The sequence below is a fragment of the Panicum hallii genome, chromosome 5 (assembly GCF_002211085.1).
Source record: "Panicum hallii strain FIL2 chromosome 5, PHallii_v3.1, whole genome shotgun sequence".
NCBI classification, from domain to species: domain Eukaryota; kingdom Viridiplantae; phylum Streptophyta; class Magnoliopsida; order Poales; family Poaceae; genus Panicum; species Panicum hallii.
In genome coordinates this window covers 14,639,311-14,659,576 of record NC_038046.1, presented here as the reverse complement: position 1 = coordinate 14,659,576, position 20,266 = coordinate 14,639,311, and the positions used below count along the sequence as shown (strand labels likewise).

General features: G+C 47.7%; 2 protein-coding genes across 2 annotated transcripts; both read left to right on the top strand.

Annotated features, from left to right (window-relative positions):
- The first annotated feature begins 1,033 nt into the window (after positions 1-1,033).
- On the top strand, positions 1,034-3,295 carry LOC112895659 (loricrin-like). The gene is made up of 4 exons (XM_025963640.1): positions 1,034-1,478; positions 1,798-2,400; positions 2,531-2,561; positions 2,658-3,295. The coding sequence occupies exons 1-4, from the start codon at positions 1,097-1,099 to the stop codon at positions 2,944-2,946; spliced, it is 1,305 nt and encodes a 434-aa protein (XP_025819425.1). The 5' UTR covers positions 1,034-1,096; the 3' UTR covers positions 2,947-3,295.
- Positions 3,296-14,859: 11,564 nt separating this feature from the next.
- On the top strand, positions 14,860-18,947 carry LOC112895550 (probable receptor-like protein kinase At2g42960). The gene is made up of 8 exons (XM_025963515.1): positions 14,860-15,485; positions 15,770-16,544; positions 16,659-16,763; positions 17,305-17,427; positions 17,542-17,712; positions 17,810-17,939; positions 18,202-18,411; positions 18,495-18,947. Exons 2-8 carry the CDS (start codon positions 15,883-15,885, stop codon positions 18,624-18,626), a joined length of 1,533 nt encoding a protein of 510 aa, XP_025819300.1. The 5' UTR covers positions 14,860-15,485; positions 15,770-15,882; the 3' UTR covers positions 18,627-18,947.
- The last annotated feature ends 1,319 nt before the right edge of the window (positions 18,948-20,266 follow it).

The following is a 20,266-nucleotide window of genomic DNA, read 5'->3' as shown; positions in this document are numbered from 1 at the left end:
CGGCATCGTCGTCTTTAGGAAGTGATGAGGTGAGAGGAGAGCTTCAGGGTCAGGTGAGCCTTTTCCCCGTGTAGTAGTTGTTATCCGATGGCTACTGCTAGTTGCTACAGTGAAAGGCGGCCGGACCGGAGCTTCTGCCGGAGAAAAAAAGGCGCGTCATTTCTCTGCTCCAACGAAAAGTCTCCGACCACCGGCACCTTCGGTTTGTGCCTAGTCGGTGCTCCGGCGGCAACCATTGCAGGCAGAATGTGCAGATGATCTCATGCAAGAGCTCTAGCGGCGCGACATGTTGGCTACTGACAACGATGGGCTAGTTTTGAGAAAGGCATAATATACTAGAAATGACCGTTTCTCTCTCTTTTTCTTAGAGGAAATGGAGCTGTTTCTAGAAAGGCATATCTGTCGGAAACACTGCTTACATATCCACGATTTTCTTCTGCACTTTATGCCGGGTTCTTTAGTTTCACTGTTTCGGAGGTGAATTATCGTGGATGCATCGTCTCTCTGTTTTTTTTGCCGAATGTGGTTACTGTATCATACTGTTGTTTAACTTGATTGCGCACATCCTTGACTCCTGCACATAATGAGCTTGAAAGAACAAAATGGACGAATGATGAAAGTCGACAGAGCTAGCAAAACAAAGTTCAGAATAAGATTAATATGAAATCCAAAGGATCATCAACAACAACCACAGAGTTTGTTAGTCTCGCATCATTAAGGTGCGGATTCCTGCCAAAGCAAAAGCTAACGTTCAAATTAGAAAAACAGGCGTTCCTCCAAAATATTGCCAACAATTTTCTACCCCACAGAGCTAGTAACAATACTTTGTGAAGCTTCCATTAACAAACATTCATGAACCTCGTACCATGCAGCCCCTGGGCGCACATGAACAACCGCAAAGCCAAATATTCTCCTCCCCAATCCCGATGCCGTCGCTGCGACCGATGCGATCACGGATGCAGCCGACATGAAGAATTCCTTCACCTCCAAAGTGCTCCTCTGCCCGGGCAGCTTTCCCTCCCCCCGCGTCGAGCTTAGATCTTCCCCCCCCTGATCGGCGACGGCCTTTCGCTTTGCCCGTGCATTTCTTTGCCATATGTTAGTGCTGCTGCCCGCACCACCCCCGGCCCGTTGCGTGCTCCAACCCCGCAAAGCTCCAATCCTCCCCTCCCAAGTTTCCTCTTATTCCTTGTCCCTCTTTCTCCCCCCGCTCGATCTCTCCCCTGCCGCAGAAGGAACCGCCGATTCGGCGCGCGCGCGCCATGTTTATATATACGCCATGGGCGCAGGCAAAGCAGGGCCCCTACTTTACACCTCTTCTCCGTCGAGTAGCTGTCGTCCGCCGCCGCCCGGTTTTGTCTTGGGGGTTTCGGAGGGAAGATCGATCAGGGTTGGGATTTGGACAGACGGCATGGGTCATCATGAGCCGTTCGGTCGCTTGGTGGGCTTGGTTTTTGTCCTTGTTGCACTCTGCGGTGGTGAGTTGCTAGTTTTTCGATCGCGTTCTTGTCGCACCAGATTGTTCGAGTTCTAGCTGCGTGCTTGGTTAAGATCAGGTTGATTTTCAGCGGTGAAGCATTGGCGCCTGTCTGTTCTTTTATTTTGAACTTCTCTTTTGTAGGATGTGATGGTGTTTCATACTACTTGAATCGTTTGCTTTTGTTCTTTTCACCCGGTTACTGAAGAAATCTTGTTCAGTGGTTTTCTGTAATGAGCAAACGAGATACGTGCTAAATAAGCTTAATTCGTCAGCGAGAAGTAAAAGTAATCAGCCGCCTTCCGTATTGATCCTGACAGGAATAGAGCACAGGAGAGCAGAGGCTGCCGACGGAGCGTCGCGGCACAGGATGCTCACCACGATCTCGGTGTCGAAGCCGTCCTACCCCACGGTCACCACGCCTATGTCGGCCTCCGCCGACCCGGACTCGGCTCCGGGCAGTCCGTCCCCAACGTTCCCATCGTTGGCAGCCGGGAACGGCGGTGGCGATGCCGGCGGCATCGGGGGCGGTGCCGGAGCCGGAACCGGTGGCGGCGGTGGAGGGGCCGGTACAGGTGGCGGCGGTGCCGGTGGCGGCGGTGGAGGGGCCGGTACCGGTGGCGGCGGTGCCGGTGGCGGCGGTGGAGGGGCCGGTACCGGTGGCGGCGGCGGCGGCGGCGGCGGTGGCGGGACGTGGTGCGTGGCGAGCCAGAGCGCGAACCCGACCGCGCTGCAGGTGGCGCTGGACTACGCCTGCGGCTACGGCGCCGACTGCTCCCCGATCCAGCAAGGCGGGAGCTGCTTCAACCCCGACACCGTGCACGACCACGCGTCCTACGCCTTCAACAGCTACTACCAGAAGAACCCCGCCCCCACCAGCTGCGACTTCGGCGGCACGGCCACCATCACCAACACCGATCCCAGTAAGCTATACATCATCGATGCCTCTAGAGTCTAGGCGCAGCCAGAAATACATTTCCTCGCGTCCTTGATCAGCAGATAGAATCTCCCAGAATTATTCCTCACGCAAGCAATCTCCTTCCAACCTTGCAGGTTCAGGGTCGTGCCAATATCCATCATCAAGGTAAGCGTTCGCGCGAATCGCAGAACGAACTGAAACAATACAAACTTTTCTTAGTCCGGTTCGTGCTGAAAAATCAACAATGACTTGAAATTGCAGCGGCGGCGCTCAGACCATGATGCCCCCGCCGTCCCCGACGACCCTGCCGCCGACGGTCCCGATGACCCCGACGCCAACCACGCCGGACACCACCACCCCGACCACCGGCACCCCCGTCTACGGACTGTCCCCACCCGACTACGGCTCGATGTCCCCTCCCGGCTACGGATCAACGTCTCCCCCGGACTACAACGACGTCGGCGCCGCCGCGACGACGGGGCAGGGTAGGGCGGCGCTGGCGCTCCTGTGCGTCCTGGTCGCGACGGTATCTCTGCACGCCTCCAAATGAGAAGGCGCACGCATCTAAAGATGGCGATCCTGCACGGTAGTTTCAGTTCAGACGTTACATGGCGCGCCCCGTACGTGGTGGCTGAAAAGATCCCGTTGGTTGCCCTGCACCAGCGACATACATGGTGCGTGCTGCCCGTCGCAGGGGAGAGCAAAGCTGCAAATCTGCTTTATGATGTTGTAAGAAGCGTGGCGATGCAGCGCCCCGGATCTAGCAGGAGCATCAGATGTTTATATGTATTGGGGATTCTATTCTACTACTGTACTATTTATTAGGAGTATATCAGAAAACTTGTTTCCTTGCTCGCTCCATTTGCTTATGCTGAATCATAGTATTGTTATGAGTAAAATACACCGCGTCATCCATGTCACCAAACTTTCAAATGCATATTTAAATTCTTAAATTTGCTAATTGTATCACGTGAAGTCCAAATTACAGTTGCTTAAGCTAAACCGAAAGTTGTATAATTTGTTCAAATACGAAATTATATACAAAATCTATACACACAAAAAATTCATAAAAATTTTACTTGTACAAATATATTCAAATACAAGAATCTGTATAAAAAAAATTTGTAGGAAAATGAAACTTAAAGCAGACTAGGAAAATGAAACTTATTTTTTTATGAATTTGGAGAAAATTTTGAAATATAAGGTTTAAGCGCAAAAAATTAAAAATAAAATTTGGGTCCATATATAACCTCCACATCAGTAGGAATAATTTGGCTTTATAATTTAAAATAATGATTAGAACTTTACGTGACATAATTAGCAAGTTTGAGAATTTAAATATATATTTTGGTATTTTCAGGATCTAGATGATACAACGAGCTAAATTCAAGAACTAATGGTGCATTTTACTCTATTGTGTTACCAACACCTTCTTTTCCTACGACAATACAGGCCTATGAACCCTACTCATCGGGTTTCTTAAAGAACGGTGCCCCTCCTGCCTTCTCCGCGTTTCGCATATTCGCGGCAGGCTGCAGGCCTTCGCCTGGGCAAGCTTCTGAGGCTAACCATGATGTGCAAGACGCGGAAGGACGGCCCACACGATCGCTCTAGCATCGCAGTCAGCATGGAACGGGTTCAACTTGGCACACAGTAGTGGACGCGAAGGGAAAAATGCGGCAGCGTTCATCCGTATCGTATGCCCAGCTCCCGCCCATATAGATAGGTGGGTCCTGAACTGTGACTACCCCACCTGCAGCGATGGGGAAGAGCAACAGATGGAGCTCGCAAGGGGTGTGGTTATACATCGACTCAGGTGATATTTCCGTCAACCATCGGATATATTAGATAGGTCGTCATCGGTCTAACCGTGGAACTATTTCCACACGCAATCCACGTGCATGCAAATTTAAAATTAAAAGAACTTAACTATTAAATCAAGCATCCAAATTAAATTTAGGTTGCACCAGTGTCTTTCTTATGACGAGATTTTAAAACAAGACCCCATCCGCCTATGTTTGCACGATATTTTTAAAAAATATTTTTTAACACTAAATAATTAATTTCGGCTACTGTGAACAAATATTTTAACAATACCAACAAATAATTATTTTTTATGAACAAAAAGTTAAACATGATGAACATATAATAATGTACAATGAACTAAATATTAAACATCACGAACATTTGATTGTATATGATAAATAATAGAAAATAAATATCGTGAACAAATGAGTCAATATCACCGAATAATTTAGTCTGCAAAGCGAACAAATAAATAATTTTGCATTTGCAAATAAATTAGTTACACACAGACAAATAATTTTACATGAAGAAAAAATACATCTACATCAAAAAATATATTTTTATAAGTATATATACACGTGCTAAACAAGTAAGCATATAGAGGAAATAAATCATTTCACACCCCAACTTATGAGTTCACAATATAAATAAATTAGTATAAGTTGAGCATGACTCGCTCTTAAATATGATCAAATAGTTTGATAATATAGTAACAGGTAAGTATAGAATTACATAAGAAATAAACATGGTCGATAAAAATTATAAAAATGATGAATTATAAATTCAAACAAAGATTATGTACATGATATTTATAATCAGAAAAGAAAGAAAGAGAGAGAAAATAAATAAATGAAAAGGATTGGGAAAAATAAAGGAAAATAGAAATAGAAGGAAAGAAATAGGAAAGGTAAGAAAAGAACAGGAGAAATAAACATAAGAAGAAAATAAATAGAAAAGAACAAGATTTGTTACATTCTCATTATTAATATAGTGTATATGTTAATAGGGAACATGCAACTCTATTTTGTAGAATTAATAGTAGATCTTCTAAGCTTCTATTCATCATCACAACTCCATCAAAATTTTCACCGGATGCTATTTAAAATATTTGTAATAAATTGACTCTTAAGAATAAGAGAAGGGAAACACAAGCTTAGCAATGCAATGCTAAATTAGGGATACCTGGCGTAATTTTTTACATACTTTTTGTTTTGAATAAAATTTCAAGTAGGTGCTCTTTAATTCATTTATATTGTTAAGAGTCACGGTAGTCATGATAGGGCACACAAAGAGCGCTTGACGTTCTAGTGTTCTTCATTCATCCCACTTTTTATTGCATGTGATGAAACCGACAACGCTCCTTGCCGCATTAGGAATTTGCATCAGAGTATGTGCTTCCTCTCCTGCCACTATAGGGGGAGGGTGTTTGGGCTTGATCGAGGGGGCACTTTTCACCAGCGAGGTGGCGTGTGAGGTGTCACTGGTCACATTTGGCGAAGGAGTGGAGGCTGCAAGGCATAAGTTAATTTTGCTTCGCGTCTACACTCTCGGGTGAAATCTAGCGCCCGGCTCCCCCTCCCCTCTCTTCCCCTATCACGCCGCCACTAGAGCCGGCCGCTGGAAGACTATGCAGCGGCGAGGTATCCCCCCATCTTCCTCCTCTCATTTTCCCATAGACAGCTTGTTTGTGAGGGAGGCGGCATATTTCAGCGGTAGCCTCCGTCCTTGGGCCGGGCCGAAGCTAGGGCGCGGTGCCGCCGGCCTCTGTTGGGCCGAAGGTGGTCGGGTCCGGCATTCCTGGCCGGGCTGTGGGGGCGCACGCGCTCGTCGAGCGTGGTGAGGCGGACGCTATCCATGCCACCCAGGACGACCATCATGAGGTTGTCGCCACCCAAGCCTCTGTTGGGTTGTGGTGTGCTTTGTTGGCGCGGCTGGAGGTGTACGCCGCGGCGGCGGCTACTGGGTACTCTCCTGTTCAGCGTGGCCGCGATTTTAGTCAACCCTGATAGCGGTCTCATCATCGATTCTTACTGGAATGGTGGTGTCGCCAGGTAGATGCTCCAGGCGAAAGTCTTTGCCGGTACTGTGTCGATGTTGACAATGACGACACTTTTTGAGCGTTGTTTCCATGAAGATATTGTCATGGTGTCACTTGCAATTGTCGATAGATCTCTGGGTGAAAGCTTAATTCTGGCTTGCCGGATAAAGCAACGACAACATCTTCATTGTCGATTTCTTCTTGAAGCGTCGTCTTGGAGGTCCTTCGGTCAGACTTTGTTACTTCAGCGGCATTAGATGATTTGGACATCAAGTATCTAAAAAGATGAGAGATGTGATAGTTTGGTGTTGCATAATTTTTTTTGCAAGGATGAAACGGGAGCGAAGAAGAAATTTAAAGCTTACTCTTCTAGCTTTCTTTTCTTATTTTAGAGTTTTCCTTTTCCTTTTTTGTATTTATTGAGACCTTCATTTGAGGTTTAGAGTGTAAGAATTTTTGTAACTCTTGGTTGTATATATCCATCAGTTGGATAGAAGAGCGGTTTATAATCTTAATCTTAAAAAATAAGGGCATGAGGTTCTAAACCAAGCTAGGGCGGCGTTTTCGAAAAAGGAAGACCGGAAGAGGGAAGAGAAGGCAAGGGGGAAGGTGGAATGATACTCGGTAGTGTTGGAGCAGCAGATAAAGGGTGTGTTTGGTTGGGCTTTTGCACATGCTTTTACTTTTGCAAAAGCCACAAGCCAACCAAAGGGTTTAAATGCCCTAAGTGCTTTTGCCTAAAAGCAGCTTTCACCCTAGTACAAATGCAAAAGCACCTCCCCCCGCTTCCAGTGGCTTTTGAGGTAGAAAACTACCCACCTGCTACTGGTTATGGAGAAAATTGTTCTTCTATTAAGCTCCCATCCCCATCCGCTCGTCAGCCCCCCCCCCGCCCCCCGCGCCCCAGCACCTCCCGCCTTGCGCACCCCCTGCCACCGCCCGCCCAGCGCCCGGCCTCCCGCCTCCCCGCCGGCGGCCTGCCACCCCCCCCCCCCCCGGCGGCCTACCGCCCTTAGAAGAATTTTCTGCAAAGGTCCCGGTAGAAGAATTTTTTGTAATTTTCTGTAGAGGTCCCGTAATAGCAATTTGCGTGACAAGGAGTTTGAGAGATGTGATGCTAATGAGCAGTACTTGGTACCATCTATAAGTGGCACGGTACAAATACAAGAAGATGGGAGTGAAGAGATAGAGAATGAAGATACTATGAATACCATTCGTGACAAGATCGATGATAATTTGGTTCGTGCGAGAGGAGGATAGTTACGTTGACATACATCATAATTTTATGAGCCATTTACCTTGTGTAATTGCTACAGTTCTAGTGATGTCGACTATATGGATAAAAAATTTAGAAAATTTAATATTTTTCTTTCGAAAAGATACATTTACATGCGAAATAGTGAACATATTATGTTTGTACGAGTATTTTGGTTTATATATAGTCCCACAAACCTTCAGGGGTAGTACAGGTATTTCACCCACAGCACACAGTTTTCCACAGCTCACAGCTGCTCTAACCAAACGATCTTCTACTTTTCCCACAACAGCTTTTCCATAGCCCACAGCTCACAGCAGCTTTTTCAAAAGCCACGGTCCACCAAACACACCCAAAGGGTGTGTCAATGGTTGACTAAATTCGTAAACTACATATAGCAGGCTGACTGAAACACGGTAAGCGTGTATGATTGGGCCGAACCTAAGACTATTTTTGCAAACGGAAAACCCAAAACGGGCTCACACAGCCCACCTAATCTAGCAAACGCTGACTCACTTTTTAGGGGGCCTATTCAAGGACGGCCGGAATTGTACAACAAGGTTTAATCAAGAAGTTCGTAGTGCAAAAGTCTCAGGTTGTTGGGCCATAAGTTGCCAAAGAATTTTTTAAAAAAAAGGGTTAAAAAATTAAATTTGAAAAAGGGGTGCCGATTTGGAAAATTTTCAAAAAGGGGTACTTCCCGCCCGACCAACGGACGGGAGGCGTGGGGCCGACACCTCCCGCCCATCCAACGGGTGGGAGGTGCCAAATCTTTTTCTAGGCCCCTCCCGAGGTTCTCTTCTTATTCGTGAAGAGGCCCCTGACGCGGCCGCGGGGGCATCCCGCCCGCCCAACGGGCGGGAGGTGCGGGGCCCCTGCAGTGCGGAGGGGCATCCCGCCCGTTGGACGGACAGGAGATTCCTCTCCCCCTATATAAGCCCACACCTGCCCTTAAATTCCCATTTTATTCAGCAAAAATCAGGAAAAAAAGAAAGGGAGGAGAGGAAGAGAGGAGAGGAAGCGGCGAAACCCTGTTCACACGTTGGTTTGGAGGTATATTCTCGTTCTAGTCGTATAATTACTTGAAAATAACTATAATCTAAGTCCCTCCCAGACGTATGACGGTCCACCTCTACAGACCTAGGATGACCTGTTCACGCTGGCGCCTCCTCCATCTCGTCCTCACCGTGCTCCAGATGCACTCACGTACTTGGAGGGGCATATACGCCGACGGCCTAGGACTAAGGGGAAGGAACAAGAGAGCGCGAGGACCGGGACCTGCGGAGTAGATACTCCTGATTTGGTGGACTTTGTATATTTAAACTATTTTTTTGTATCATACTATTTTATTTTTAATGGCTTGATGTACCGTACTATCGTAATATTTGGATTCTACGTTGCAAAACGTTATCGCTTAACCATCTTCATACGAGTTTTAGATACCGTAATCTTCTTCGTAAAATTGAACTAAAATTTTATACGTATACAAAAGAGTATGACGAATAAATCTTGTATTTTAAAAAGTATAAATTTTAAATAATTTATAAAACATAAATTTGAACAAAAAATAAGAAAGACATAAATCCGCACTGTAGGGCGGGCGGGATGCCTTTTCCGCCGTGGGAGGGGCTTCTTCGCGAATAAGAAAAGTTTCTTATTCGCGAAGAGACCCTCGGGAGGTGTCTGGAAAAAGATTTGGCACCTCTTGCCCGTTGGATGGGCGGGAGGTGTCCGGCCCCACGCCTCCTGCCCGTTGATTGGGCAGGAGGTACCCATTTTTGGAAATTTTCCAAAACGGCACCCCTTTTTCAAATTTAATTTTTTAACCCCTTTTTAAAAAAAATTTCAGTTGCCAAACAGGAGTTGGTTGGCCCTAATTGATGTTCGACCTTTCTTTCCCCCGGCGCCGTTTGTTGTGCTGATCGTGGCCCAGCCTCGGCCGCTATGGCGCTATCACACTATGGACAGACTTCCGCTCTGCTCCGCGCGCGCGCAGCTCGGAACCTCTCTCTGGTGACTGGTCCCAGGGCGATAATGTGGTTCACGCCAAGCCCGGTGGCTGTTTGTTCGCAGGCGGGCTGGGCAAACTTAGGTGTGTGGGCCCGTCTGCGTGAAGGGCCAACGAATGTTCAGATCCAGAGTCCAGCAAAACATTTCTGTTAGTACGAGATAATATCCAAGTCCCAGTTGAAAACGTAGCTACATTCATTCAACATCAACTCATTTCGGTTTTGCTCGAATCTGAGCAATTTTGAGAGCCTAGGGTGAGCTTTTTTCCAACCCGCGCTATATATATGTCTTAGACTCTTGCGGAGAGTTCGATCGCCTCGCCTCAGAAGGCGATGCAAAAAGCTTGGGCCACCGGCTCCAAGGGATATCTTATATATATGCCCAAAACTCATGAACGCGACAAGTTTTCCGGCTTTGGCAACTTATGTCATTGTGTAGCACGCACGAGAGGGAACAACGCGCGGTTCTATCACCAACCAGCTGGATCACGCCAATGTCGCCATGCCAACCGGGCGGAAACGTAGCGATCCACAGCGGCGAGAGGGAGAGGCCCTAGGACGACGGCGAGCGTGAGGCTAGCTAGCCGGCCACCGTACCTGCGTGATGAGCTGGCCGTAGGCGTACGTGTACCGGTACGTTACGTACCCGCCCCGGGCGGCGCCACGCACGTCGCACGTACACGTCGACCCCCAGCCAGCGAAGACTGTAGCCGCCACACGCGTCGCTGTCGCCGCCAGCCGGGCCGGGCCGGACGCTGGCTGTAGGCGGCTTTTTGTCAGCGTGGTAGCCTTCTTCCGCGGCGGGCGACGAGAGAAACAGGTGCCCGCGCGCGCGCGCCCGGCCACGCCGGGGGGCGTGGCGACGGCGGTCCTGGGCTGGCCCGGCTCCAATAATGCCCTTCGCCGAGGCGTAACATGCGCTGCCTGCCGAGACCGATCTATCTATCAGCTGCGATGCCGCCACGCCGGGCGGCAGCCGGCCGATCGATCGGCGCTGTTGGCTACAGCGTGGATGCTGTGGCGGGGGAGCACGGGCACGAAGCGTCAACCGCAGCCTGTTGGTGCTGCTGCTGCTGTGCCCTCGGTCCACCGGCGTAACTGCGCGAGGACGGGCGTCGCGGCAGGGGGAGGACAGACAGGAGGACCAAGTGCGCCCCGCCCCGCGCCACCCCCCCCCCCCCCCCCCCCCACGGGGGACCTGTTTGGTGAAGGTTGTCATCAGAACACCGGTGTGGTACTACTACTACTTATCAGGATTGTTGGACGGCAAAAAGGAGTAGCAACTCTCGATCGTGTTCGAGTCAGACAGCTCACTAGCGGCACGTTGGACATATGCTCAGAATAGCATAAGGAGATCAATAGCAATGGGCTCATGATAAGTGAATAATAGCAGAACCATCATCAAGGTTGACCCACTAGAGTGTCTGATGCACACAATAACTCACAATGGAGTTACCCATAGAGATAGAATAGTTCAGACAGTATCTGATATAGAGTGGCATATATAGCCGATTACTAACTATAAGCTATGGTCAGCTATAGTGAGCAAATGACAGTAGCTGATAGGAAGTGAGATGCCAATGGTGCAATCCAACTTAGAAGTCAGAGTCATGATATTGGAAAACAAAACAGAATATAAAACAAGTAGCTGATAGGAAGTGAGATGCTTCAGGGGCAATTATTAATCATCACAGCAAATGCCCAATGCTTCAATTTAAACAAACAAGTAATCATCATTGCAATTGCCCAATACCTCAGTTTAAACAATTAAGTAGGCATGCTTACTGAACAGGAATGCATATGTAGCAGCGACTAGAGCAGCTACCTGAATAATGAGCAGGTGTCTATTGTCTTCCATGGACATCTATGTAAATGAAATCAACAAATAGCATGGGCTTAGGGGTTTGCACATGCATAGCCAAGTAATTAAAAAAAGCAGCACCATAGGCATGGACAAGTGCTGACAGCAAAATAAACAAAAAAATAGCATGGCCAAGTGCTCAGATGAACATAAATAAAGATCTGTGGCATGGGCAAGTTATCAGACTACCAACAGCAGCACTGTAGGCATGGGTAAGTGCTGAACTTAATAGAAACAAACATAATTGGCATGGACATGTGCTTAGAATTAACATAACAATCATCATTGATATGGACAACACATCACATAAATAGAAATAATATCCTTGGCATGGGCAAGCGCTCAAATATCATCACTAACGTGGGGCAAGTGCTCAGATATAACAAAAAAAGAAACGGAAAAGAGGAGCACGAAATTGACGAGAACCGGACAGAGAAGAGGAGAGGCGGGAGGGGGACAGATTCGGTCCGAGGCAGGAGAGGAGAGGGAGGAGAGGGAGAGAGCGGAGAGGGAGAGCGGAGAGGGACGAGAGGGAGATACCGGAGGGGAGAACTCACCTAGCGGCGGAGGTCGCTAATGGCGGGAGCGGTGAGTGCCCCCCCCCCCCCCCCCCCCCCCCCCCCCCGCGCACCGCGCGAGCCAGGACGGGAAGGGCGAAATGCATCCGACGGGCCTGGCTCGAGAGCTAGTGCGGGCATCCAAACACGAGCAGGTTGCATCCCCAGAGCCTGGACGGGCCAAATACGCCCAACCAATCAGGGCGTGATTGGATGGCTGCGTTCGGCCTCCTCCAGGCTCGCCGGATGCAATCAGCCTGCGATTGGATGGCTGTTACTTGGCCAGGCCCCCGAGATGCATTCGGCGCCTCTCAGCCTGGCTCGCGCGGGCGCAGGAAGCATACCGCCGCGGCCTAATTTGCCTGCTGTTGGTCTAGCGTCCATGCAACCAATCACCTGCTGCTTGTGGCCTGGCTGGAATAAGCTTGCGACCCATCAGACTTACCTTGCATGCACGGGGCCTGGCCAACCGTGACCTGGTTCACCTAGTGCGACCCAGGCTCAGCTGGGAAGGAATCAGGCTCAAAAGCGACACGTTGGTTACGGTTGGATTATACTCCCTCCATCACAAATTACAATTTATGTTAGCATACATATATTTTGCTATATCTAGATGTATAGTAAAAATATACTCCATCCGTTTCAAATTGTAGGTCATTTTAGTAAATTTATATATATATAGATTTTGCTATATACGCTATGTCTAGATATATAGTAAAATCTATAATATACAGATTTGCCAAAACGAAGTACAAATTGGAACGGATGAAATATGTATCTGAAAAATTTAAAATAAATTATAATGTAGGACGGAGGTAGCAGTACCTGGGATGGATAGATATGGAGAGAGAGAGAGCGCTACTGCTAGTAGCGGATTAGCTGTAGCACGTACTCCTACTAATGTGGTAGGGAGTATTACTCTGATCCGATCCATCCACTAGAGCGGCGCCTCTCGTACTAGAACATACTACTAGGATAAGCTAATCGTGGAGTGGTAGTAGGACTAGTGGTAACCTAGCCGAGGTATTCGGCGGCGGCCTCCGCTTCCCGGACAGAGAAGCAGACGTCGCGAGCCGTGCCAACCAACAACAACCACCAGCCCATGCCCCCCTGCCGAGCTCGGCAAAACGACACGCGCCAGCCAGGCGAACAGCCAGCCCGAAAGCGGCGGAGCGAGCGGCGCGTCGTTGTGATCCAATGCAATCATCGACCGGGCGGAGTCATGCATGGAGGGAGACGGGGGTGGGCAAGCGAGCGCGCACGGGCGTCCTGATCGGATTGAAAGGGCAAAAAAAAAAACAGAATCCCGGCGCGGACCCTGCCCTGCCCTACCATACCCGGGACCACGGCGCCGCCCGCCAAGCTCTCGCTCTCACGGCCTCATCTCGCCCCCGCCGATCGGCTGGTGACCTTTCTGCCATCCCGATCGGTGATCCACGGCGGCGCAGCGCTGGGTTTCGTCTGGCTGGCTTCGCCGCCGCCCGCCGCGCGCTCGCCTCGTCTCCCGAGTCCCCAGCGCTCCGGTGGGCGGTGGTTCCTCCCTGCGCCCGCGGCTGCCAACTCGCGAATCGCGATGGGTAGCGGGGTGGTTGGTGGTGCCTGCGCTGCCTGCCTGCCTGCCTGTGACATGCGAGGCGCCTGCCCGTGCCCCCGCCCTGTCCCTGCAGCATGCCTTTCCAGTTCGCGTCACGTTACTTGCGCAGCGCCAGCAACGTGGCCCCGCTCGCCGGTCCGCTTTGCTTTGGTGGGCGGCGGCGATCGTCTGCGTTACCCGTCTCCTGATGGAACATCTGTGCTGTGGTAGTGGTACATTTAAGAGAATCTTTTTTTTCCAAATAGCAGATTTTTTGCATTGCCACACTTGTTTTTGCAAAGATACTTAGGCGTAGATTTCTGCACAACTGGTATACGATCACACCTCCTTTTTTTCCGTCTTACTTCCTCTACCCATTTGTAGACATAATTTTAATGAGCTGATTTGCCACATTACGCGTTACTAAATAAAAATGGATTTGCTAATGCAACCTTGAAGACTTAAACATGGGGCTAAGGGTATGTACATTGCTACACGTCAGCAGTCTTATAGGCTGTCTTATGCAGATCTACGTAAGATTTTTGATAACGTGAAGGAAAGAGAGGAAGCGGAGAGAACGAGGTGGTTGCTTTGCGAAATAACCATCTTATAGACTAAAATTAAGAACTATAAGACCGCTTACTTACCATTGTACGAGTTGTTGTTGTGATGCTACTCATAATATTCTTTTTTTCATTCCACGTATTAAGTATATGATACTACTTCCAGATAAAAAATAATAATCTATTGTAGAGGTTGTCCGTTGAGTCATCTTAAAAAGTGTCATTGTATTAGACCATCTATTAGATCTAAGCGTGACAAACATTTCTTTTGGCACCAGATTTACTCGCTGGCTGTCATCCTAATAGTAATAGAGTCCAAATCAAACTTGGAATGTTGCCTCGCGGGCTCCCATTCGCTAGCTGTGCTGCGTCCTCGAGAGGAAAATGTGGAGCATTTTCGACCTAAAGAAAAGGTAAAATCCACGGTAATCACTCGATTATTTTTATTTTTATTTTTTGTCACGGTTTCGAAACTTGTTTCGAGAACGGTTCCCGCGTCGTGGTTTGGTTTGACGGGTCAAAGAGCGGATCCTGGTTGGCCTAATCTGGCAGGTGATTGATGGCCTGCAGACCCAACATGTGCGCAGATTCCTAGACACCCATCCATCCAGTCCAGTCACCACCCACCGCCGAAGCATCATATCGCCGACCGCAGAGGATCCGCGGAAGCCCGGATGGGGAATTTCACGAGCAGCGACAGCTGTGACCCGGCATGCAACCAGGAACCACCAGACCTGGCAAATTAAAAAAGATAAATAAAAACGGCGCAAGGCAACAGCGCAACCGGCCGCGGCGCAGGATTGCAGGCCGAGATTGCGATGAGGTGTTGGGATATCGAGGCGGTGAGCGTCTGAGCGATGGTGGCGGCGGCATGGCGCAAGGCTGCCTGCCGTAGCTGAGCCGAGCCAGCCTGCCTGGTGTCATGCTGATGCGTGCTCAGTTACTATTCTACTACTCTGCCCTGTCAGTTGACCAGAGGAGCACGTTCTCCTCCCGCTCGCGAGCGCTCCCCCCCTCCTCCTCGTCGCCGTCGACGATCTCCTCCCCTCCGGTTTTCACCGCTTTTACACTCTACCGCGCCGGCCGTATCCTTCTTTGACCGCCGCCTTCCTCCGCCCCCACCCGCCCGTTTCCCTTTCGTTTCGCACCCGCTCCTCGCTGATCCAGCCATTAATGCCACACCAGCAACATCCGCTGCCTCCCTCCCCCCATTTTACTCGCCCCCATCCCTCTCCTCTCCCTCTTTCACTTCCCCTCTTCCTCCCCGCACGCGACTGCTGGTACTACGATCCCTGTCGTGAATCCGGCTTCTAGCTGGGACTGGGTTGAGTGCGCGATTCGGTCTCTCAGCCCCGCGGGGGTTCCTTTTGCGGTTTCAGGTTCTTTGCTTGAGGGATGAGTGGAAGGAGGCCCGGCTGCAGAAAGAGGTGAGCTTTTAACTGTCCTCTCGCGTGTTGGGATTGGGATCACAAGGCAATTTCGGGCCCTATTTTCCTGGCTGTAGAATTCAGTTCGGCATCCAGCTTGCAAAGAGGGGAAAATGTCTCCGCGCAGTATCTCAGAGAGATAGTTCTCGTTGGGAGCAGAGATTGTTCGTAGTTCCTCTTGATTTCCAGGGGCGGCGTAGTCTGCATTTGTTTATACACAGAACACGGAATTTTTGCCTCTACACACATGGCGTTCTAATAAGTGCTTCATTCTCGTTCTGCAGGGTGAAAACTTCATCTGCGCCTGTTGCTGATGTGCATTAGGGGATCTGCGCCGATAACATACAGCTGAATCTCACGAGCTTGACAGAATCGACACTTTGAGCCTGACAGCGCCATGGGGTCCGGCGATTTGAGCTCGGAGATGAAGAGGACGGTTCTTGGCCTCACGCTCTGGGTCTGGATTGCCATCGGCGTTGTCGCCCTTCTCGTGGCCATCCTGCTGATGATCTGCATTTGGGTTGCCTCGCGCCGGAGGACCAAGAGAACCATGGACAACCTGAGGCAGACGCAGATCCCCATCTACTCCAAGGAGATCCCCGTCGACCGGGTCGGCGGCCGCAGCCTCGCGCAGACAATGCACGAGCGCGAGCAGCCGAGCTTCCCGCCGCAGGAAAAGTACGCGAACCGGAACACGGCCGGGGCGACGCTGGGACACCTGGCGCTCAGCAAGTCCTCAGATCACGATAACATGAGCCAAGGGAGCTCGGTTTGCAATGTCGACCGTGCCGCCAGCGTGCACTCCGGCGAGGATGGGAGCTCGGGGCCACGGAGGAAGCCCAATTCGCCGGCGGCGTTTGTGTCTGCGTCGCCTCTGGTCGGCCTTCCTGAATTCTCTCATCTTGGCTGGGGTCACTGGTTTACTCAGCGTGACCTTGAGCTTGCTACCAACCGTTTCTCCAAGGAGAATGTGCTGGGAGAGGGTGGCTATGGAGTTGTGTACCGTGGGCGTCTGGTGAACGGTACTGAAGTTGCCATCAAAAAGATCTTTAACAACATGTAAGCTCACCTTTGGCTTCTAGCTATTGCTTTGATCGTTGTAATATGTTTACCCCAGTCGGACTAGCATACTTAATTCTGAATCACATACTCACTTTATCTCTGGGTTTGCAGGGGGCAGGCAGAGAAGGAATTCAGAGTAGAGGTTGAGGCTATTGGCCATGTCCGACATAAGAATTTGGTTCGGCTGTTGGGATACTGTGTTGAGGGTGTAAACAGGTATGTGAAACTGTCAATAATGAATATGATGTCAAGCCTTGTAAGAAGTTTTGAAAATTGATGTTAATATTCGCTCTTAATTAGTCAATGGAATGAGCTACAACTTTGATTATTAGCACCTGCCAAGTAAATATTTTAGCAGAAGTTCTGCATTTTCAATTTCTGGCAACTAACAACTAAGTTAGAAAAAATGCTACTTGCTAGTGTACTTTTGGTTATACCAAAGAGAATCGAGTTGATCGATCACCCTTTAAACTGTAGTACAGATCTTCTACTATCTGCAAATAAAATTTATTAATTATCTGGCAGCATATTTCGTTCTTCACATGCTAAAGAACAATGATGCAGGCATTTCAGAGTTGTAAGTTCTTTGTATAGGTTAGTATGAGATTCTTCGTGTGAACACCATAGTTTACTGAAAGTTGATTCTTTTGTGTGATCTGTATTCTTTCATCCTTTTCGCAGTAGCCCAAATAGCTTCTGTAGAAATTTAGTGTTTTTATCCACAGAAATGTTATAACAACTTTCCCCCCATTAATAGGATGTTGGTGTATGAGTTTGTGAACAATGGTAACTTAGAGCAGTGGCTTCATGGAGCTATGCGTCAGCGTGGTGCTTTTACCTGGGAAAATCGCATGAAGGTTGTAACAGGCACTGCAAAAGCGTAAGTCTCTTACAGCTTCTCAGTCCACAAGTTACCAACTATAAATTTTCTTTGTGTGTTTTTATAGGTATCAAAATTTGTTCCAATATTTTTGACTAATTATGTTGGTTGCAGGCTTGCTTACCTTCATGAAGCTATAGAACCAAAAGTTGTACACCGAGATATTAAATCAAGCAATATATTGATTGATGATGAATTCAATGGCAAGGTCTCTGACTTTGGATTGGCTAAGCTTTTGGGTTCAGATAAAAGCCACATTACTACTAGAGTGATGGGAACATTTGGGTATTCCTTTTTCCTTTCCACCTATACTTGTCATCATTAGTTCTGTTTCTTCACAGTTACTCATGAAGTTAACCTTCCTCTACTTTTATTGCTATAGATATGTTGCACCAGAATATGCTAATACTGGGATGTTAAATGAAAAGAGCGATGTCTATAGTTTCGGCGTTCTCTTGTTGGAAACTGTGACAGGAAGGGGTCCTGTTGACTACAGCCGATCTTCCAATGAGGTAAATTGTTGGAGATTATTTACATTTATAACATTTTTTGTTCCATATGTTTGGATTGTACATCATTTTGCTAGAACCATCGTTCCAATGTAATGGCAACTAAATGGTATCAGTCTGGCAACAGAGTTATTAGGAACAGTTCTATTGGTTTCCCATTCTAGGATCCTTAGGCTTTTATTGTTCAGTCAAATCACTACATATATTTTGTGTTTGACAAAAAACAATATATTTTCCCATCAAATGATGACCCACCTTTGCTTAGGTCAATCTTGTTGAATGGCTCAAAACAATGGTGGCCAGTCGAAGGGCAGAGGAAGTGGCTGATCCAACCTTAGAAGTTAGACCATCTATTAGGTCTCTGAAGCGGGCTCTTTTAGTGGCACTAAGGTGCGTTGATCCTGACTCTGAAAAGAGACCCAAGATGGGTCAGGTTGTCAGGATGCTTGAGTCTGAAGAAGTTCCGTACCGGGAGGTAACAATAATTGAAAACCTACCTTGATATATACTGTAAGTAAAATATTTGATTATCGTAACACATTTTGAAAAAAAAATCAGGACCGGAGAAACCGGAGGAGTCGCACTGGAAGCATGGATATTGAGTCTATTGCAGAGGGTTCAAACTCCGCCGAGTTTGGAAAGAAGGTAGAGAGGACTGGCAGCGCAACATCAGACCGATCTCAACCTTGAGGCCTGCAAATAAATGCTATATCATGAAAAGTCTGAGAAATGATGTTAATCACCAAGGTGATTGCTGCCCTGATAGGGTATGTTGGTAGGTGGTGGAGGCAGGGCATGCCCTGATGTTACTACCTGAATCTTAGGTCTATTAGTATCAGGTCAAGTAGAAGCATTCTTGGATGAAGAATCTCCTAGTCTCCTCTCCTGTTGTCTGTATAGGTTATATGTTGGTGCCTAGGGAATTCCCTCGGTTGGGTGTTAACAATTGTTCGGTTACTCGGTTCTTCTGGTTCTTGCACTGTTACCTTCTCAAATCTGGTTCCCTGCTTCTGCGAGATGCTGCATATGAGTTCTTTCTGCTAGTGTTCCTGGCTTGCTGCTTGTTAATGTTCTCTGATTTGTCTGCAGCGTACCGAATGTGAGTTCGTTGGTGTCTTGGTGAACCCAGCCAAAGGCGCATGATTTGCTTGGCAAAGCATGTTGATTTTCGCGATTTGGCAGGTGCTCGAGTACTTGTCAGCTCAAAATGGTGTGGCTATTGTTGGTTCTGGAATCATTTGAACACAAAGCTGGACGGCAGAACGCAGACCGGTGGTCTCGTAGGCCTATGAAAGGCCCAAATATGAAACGCGGCATATTCGGGCCCATCCTTTACTGCAGTTCTGGCTGAACCAAAAATACCTGGTACCAGGCTGGAATTTTTTAATTTTTATATTTTTATTTTACGAATTTTTAAAATATACATAAAATCGAAAAATTTGCAGGTCTATACCATTGCCGCCGAATGAAATGGCTACACCCGGACAAAGGGGCGGTGATTGTAGCAACCTTACCGCCAGTTCATCCAGCGGAATTTCCCTAGTCTGGACAGCTCACTTTCAAAAAATCATAACTAATTTATATAAACTCGGATTAAGATAAACTTTAAACAAAAATTGTAGATCTCCACAAGATCTACAATTTTGTAGATCAATTTTTTTTTCATTCGGAGCTGTCTTGGTGCTCAAATAATCGATAAAAGCTTCAGATCTAAAATTTAATTTTGGATCTGAAACTTGTATCAATTATTTGAGCATCAAGATGGCACGGAATGAAAAAGTTTGAACTACAAAGTTGTAGATCTACGATTTTTATTTAAAGTTTATCTCCATACGAGTTCATATAAATTAATTATGATTTTTAAAGATGTGCTGTCTACTGTTCAAACCAAAATTTACATTCTAAATCTGAAATTTGTGTCAATTATTTGAGCACCAAGATGGCTCCGAATGAAAAAAGTTTGAACTAAAAAGTTGTATATAAAATTTATCTTCATCCGAATTCATATAAATTATTTATAATTTTTTAAATGTGAGCTATCTAGGCTAGGATATTACGCCGGATGAACCAGTGGTAAGGTTATTATAGTGCACCTATTGCAGGTTTATCCGGCTGTAGCTATTATATTCGGCATCTAGATCTACAAAATTTTTAGTTACATATATATTTTTGAAAATTCGTAAAATAAAAAATAAAAAAAATTCTACCAGGCTGGGCAGAATCAGCAAGTTTAGTAGGCTTCAAACCGGGTTGGACGTGAGCAAAATTTAGGCCAGGCCGGGCCACAAAACACCTGATTAGTGCCGGGCCTGCTGTTTTGGGCCAGACCC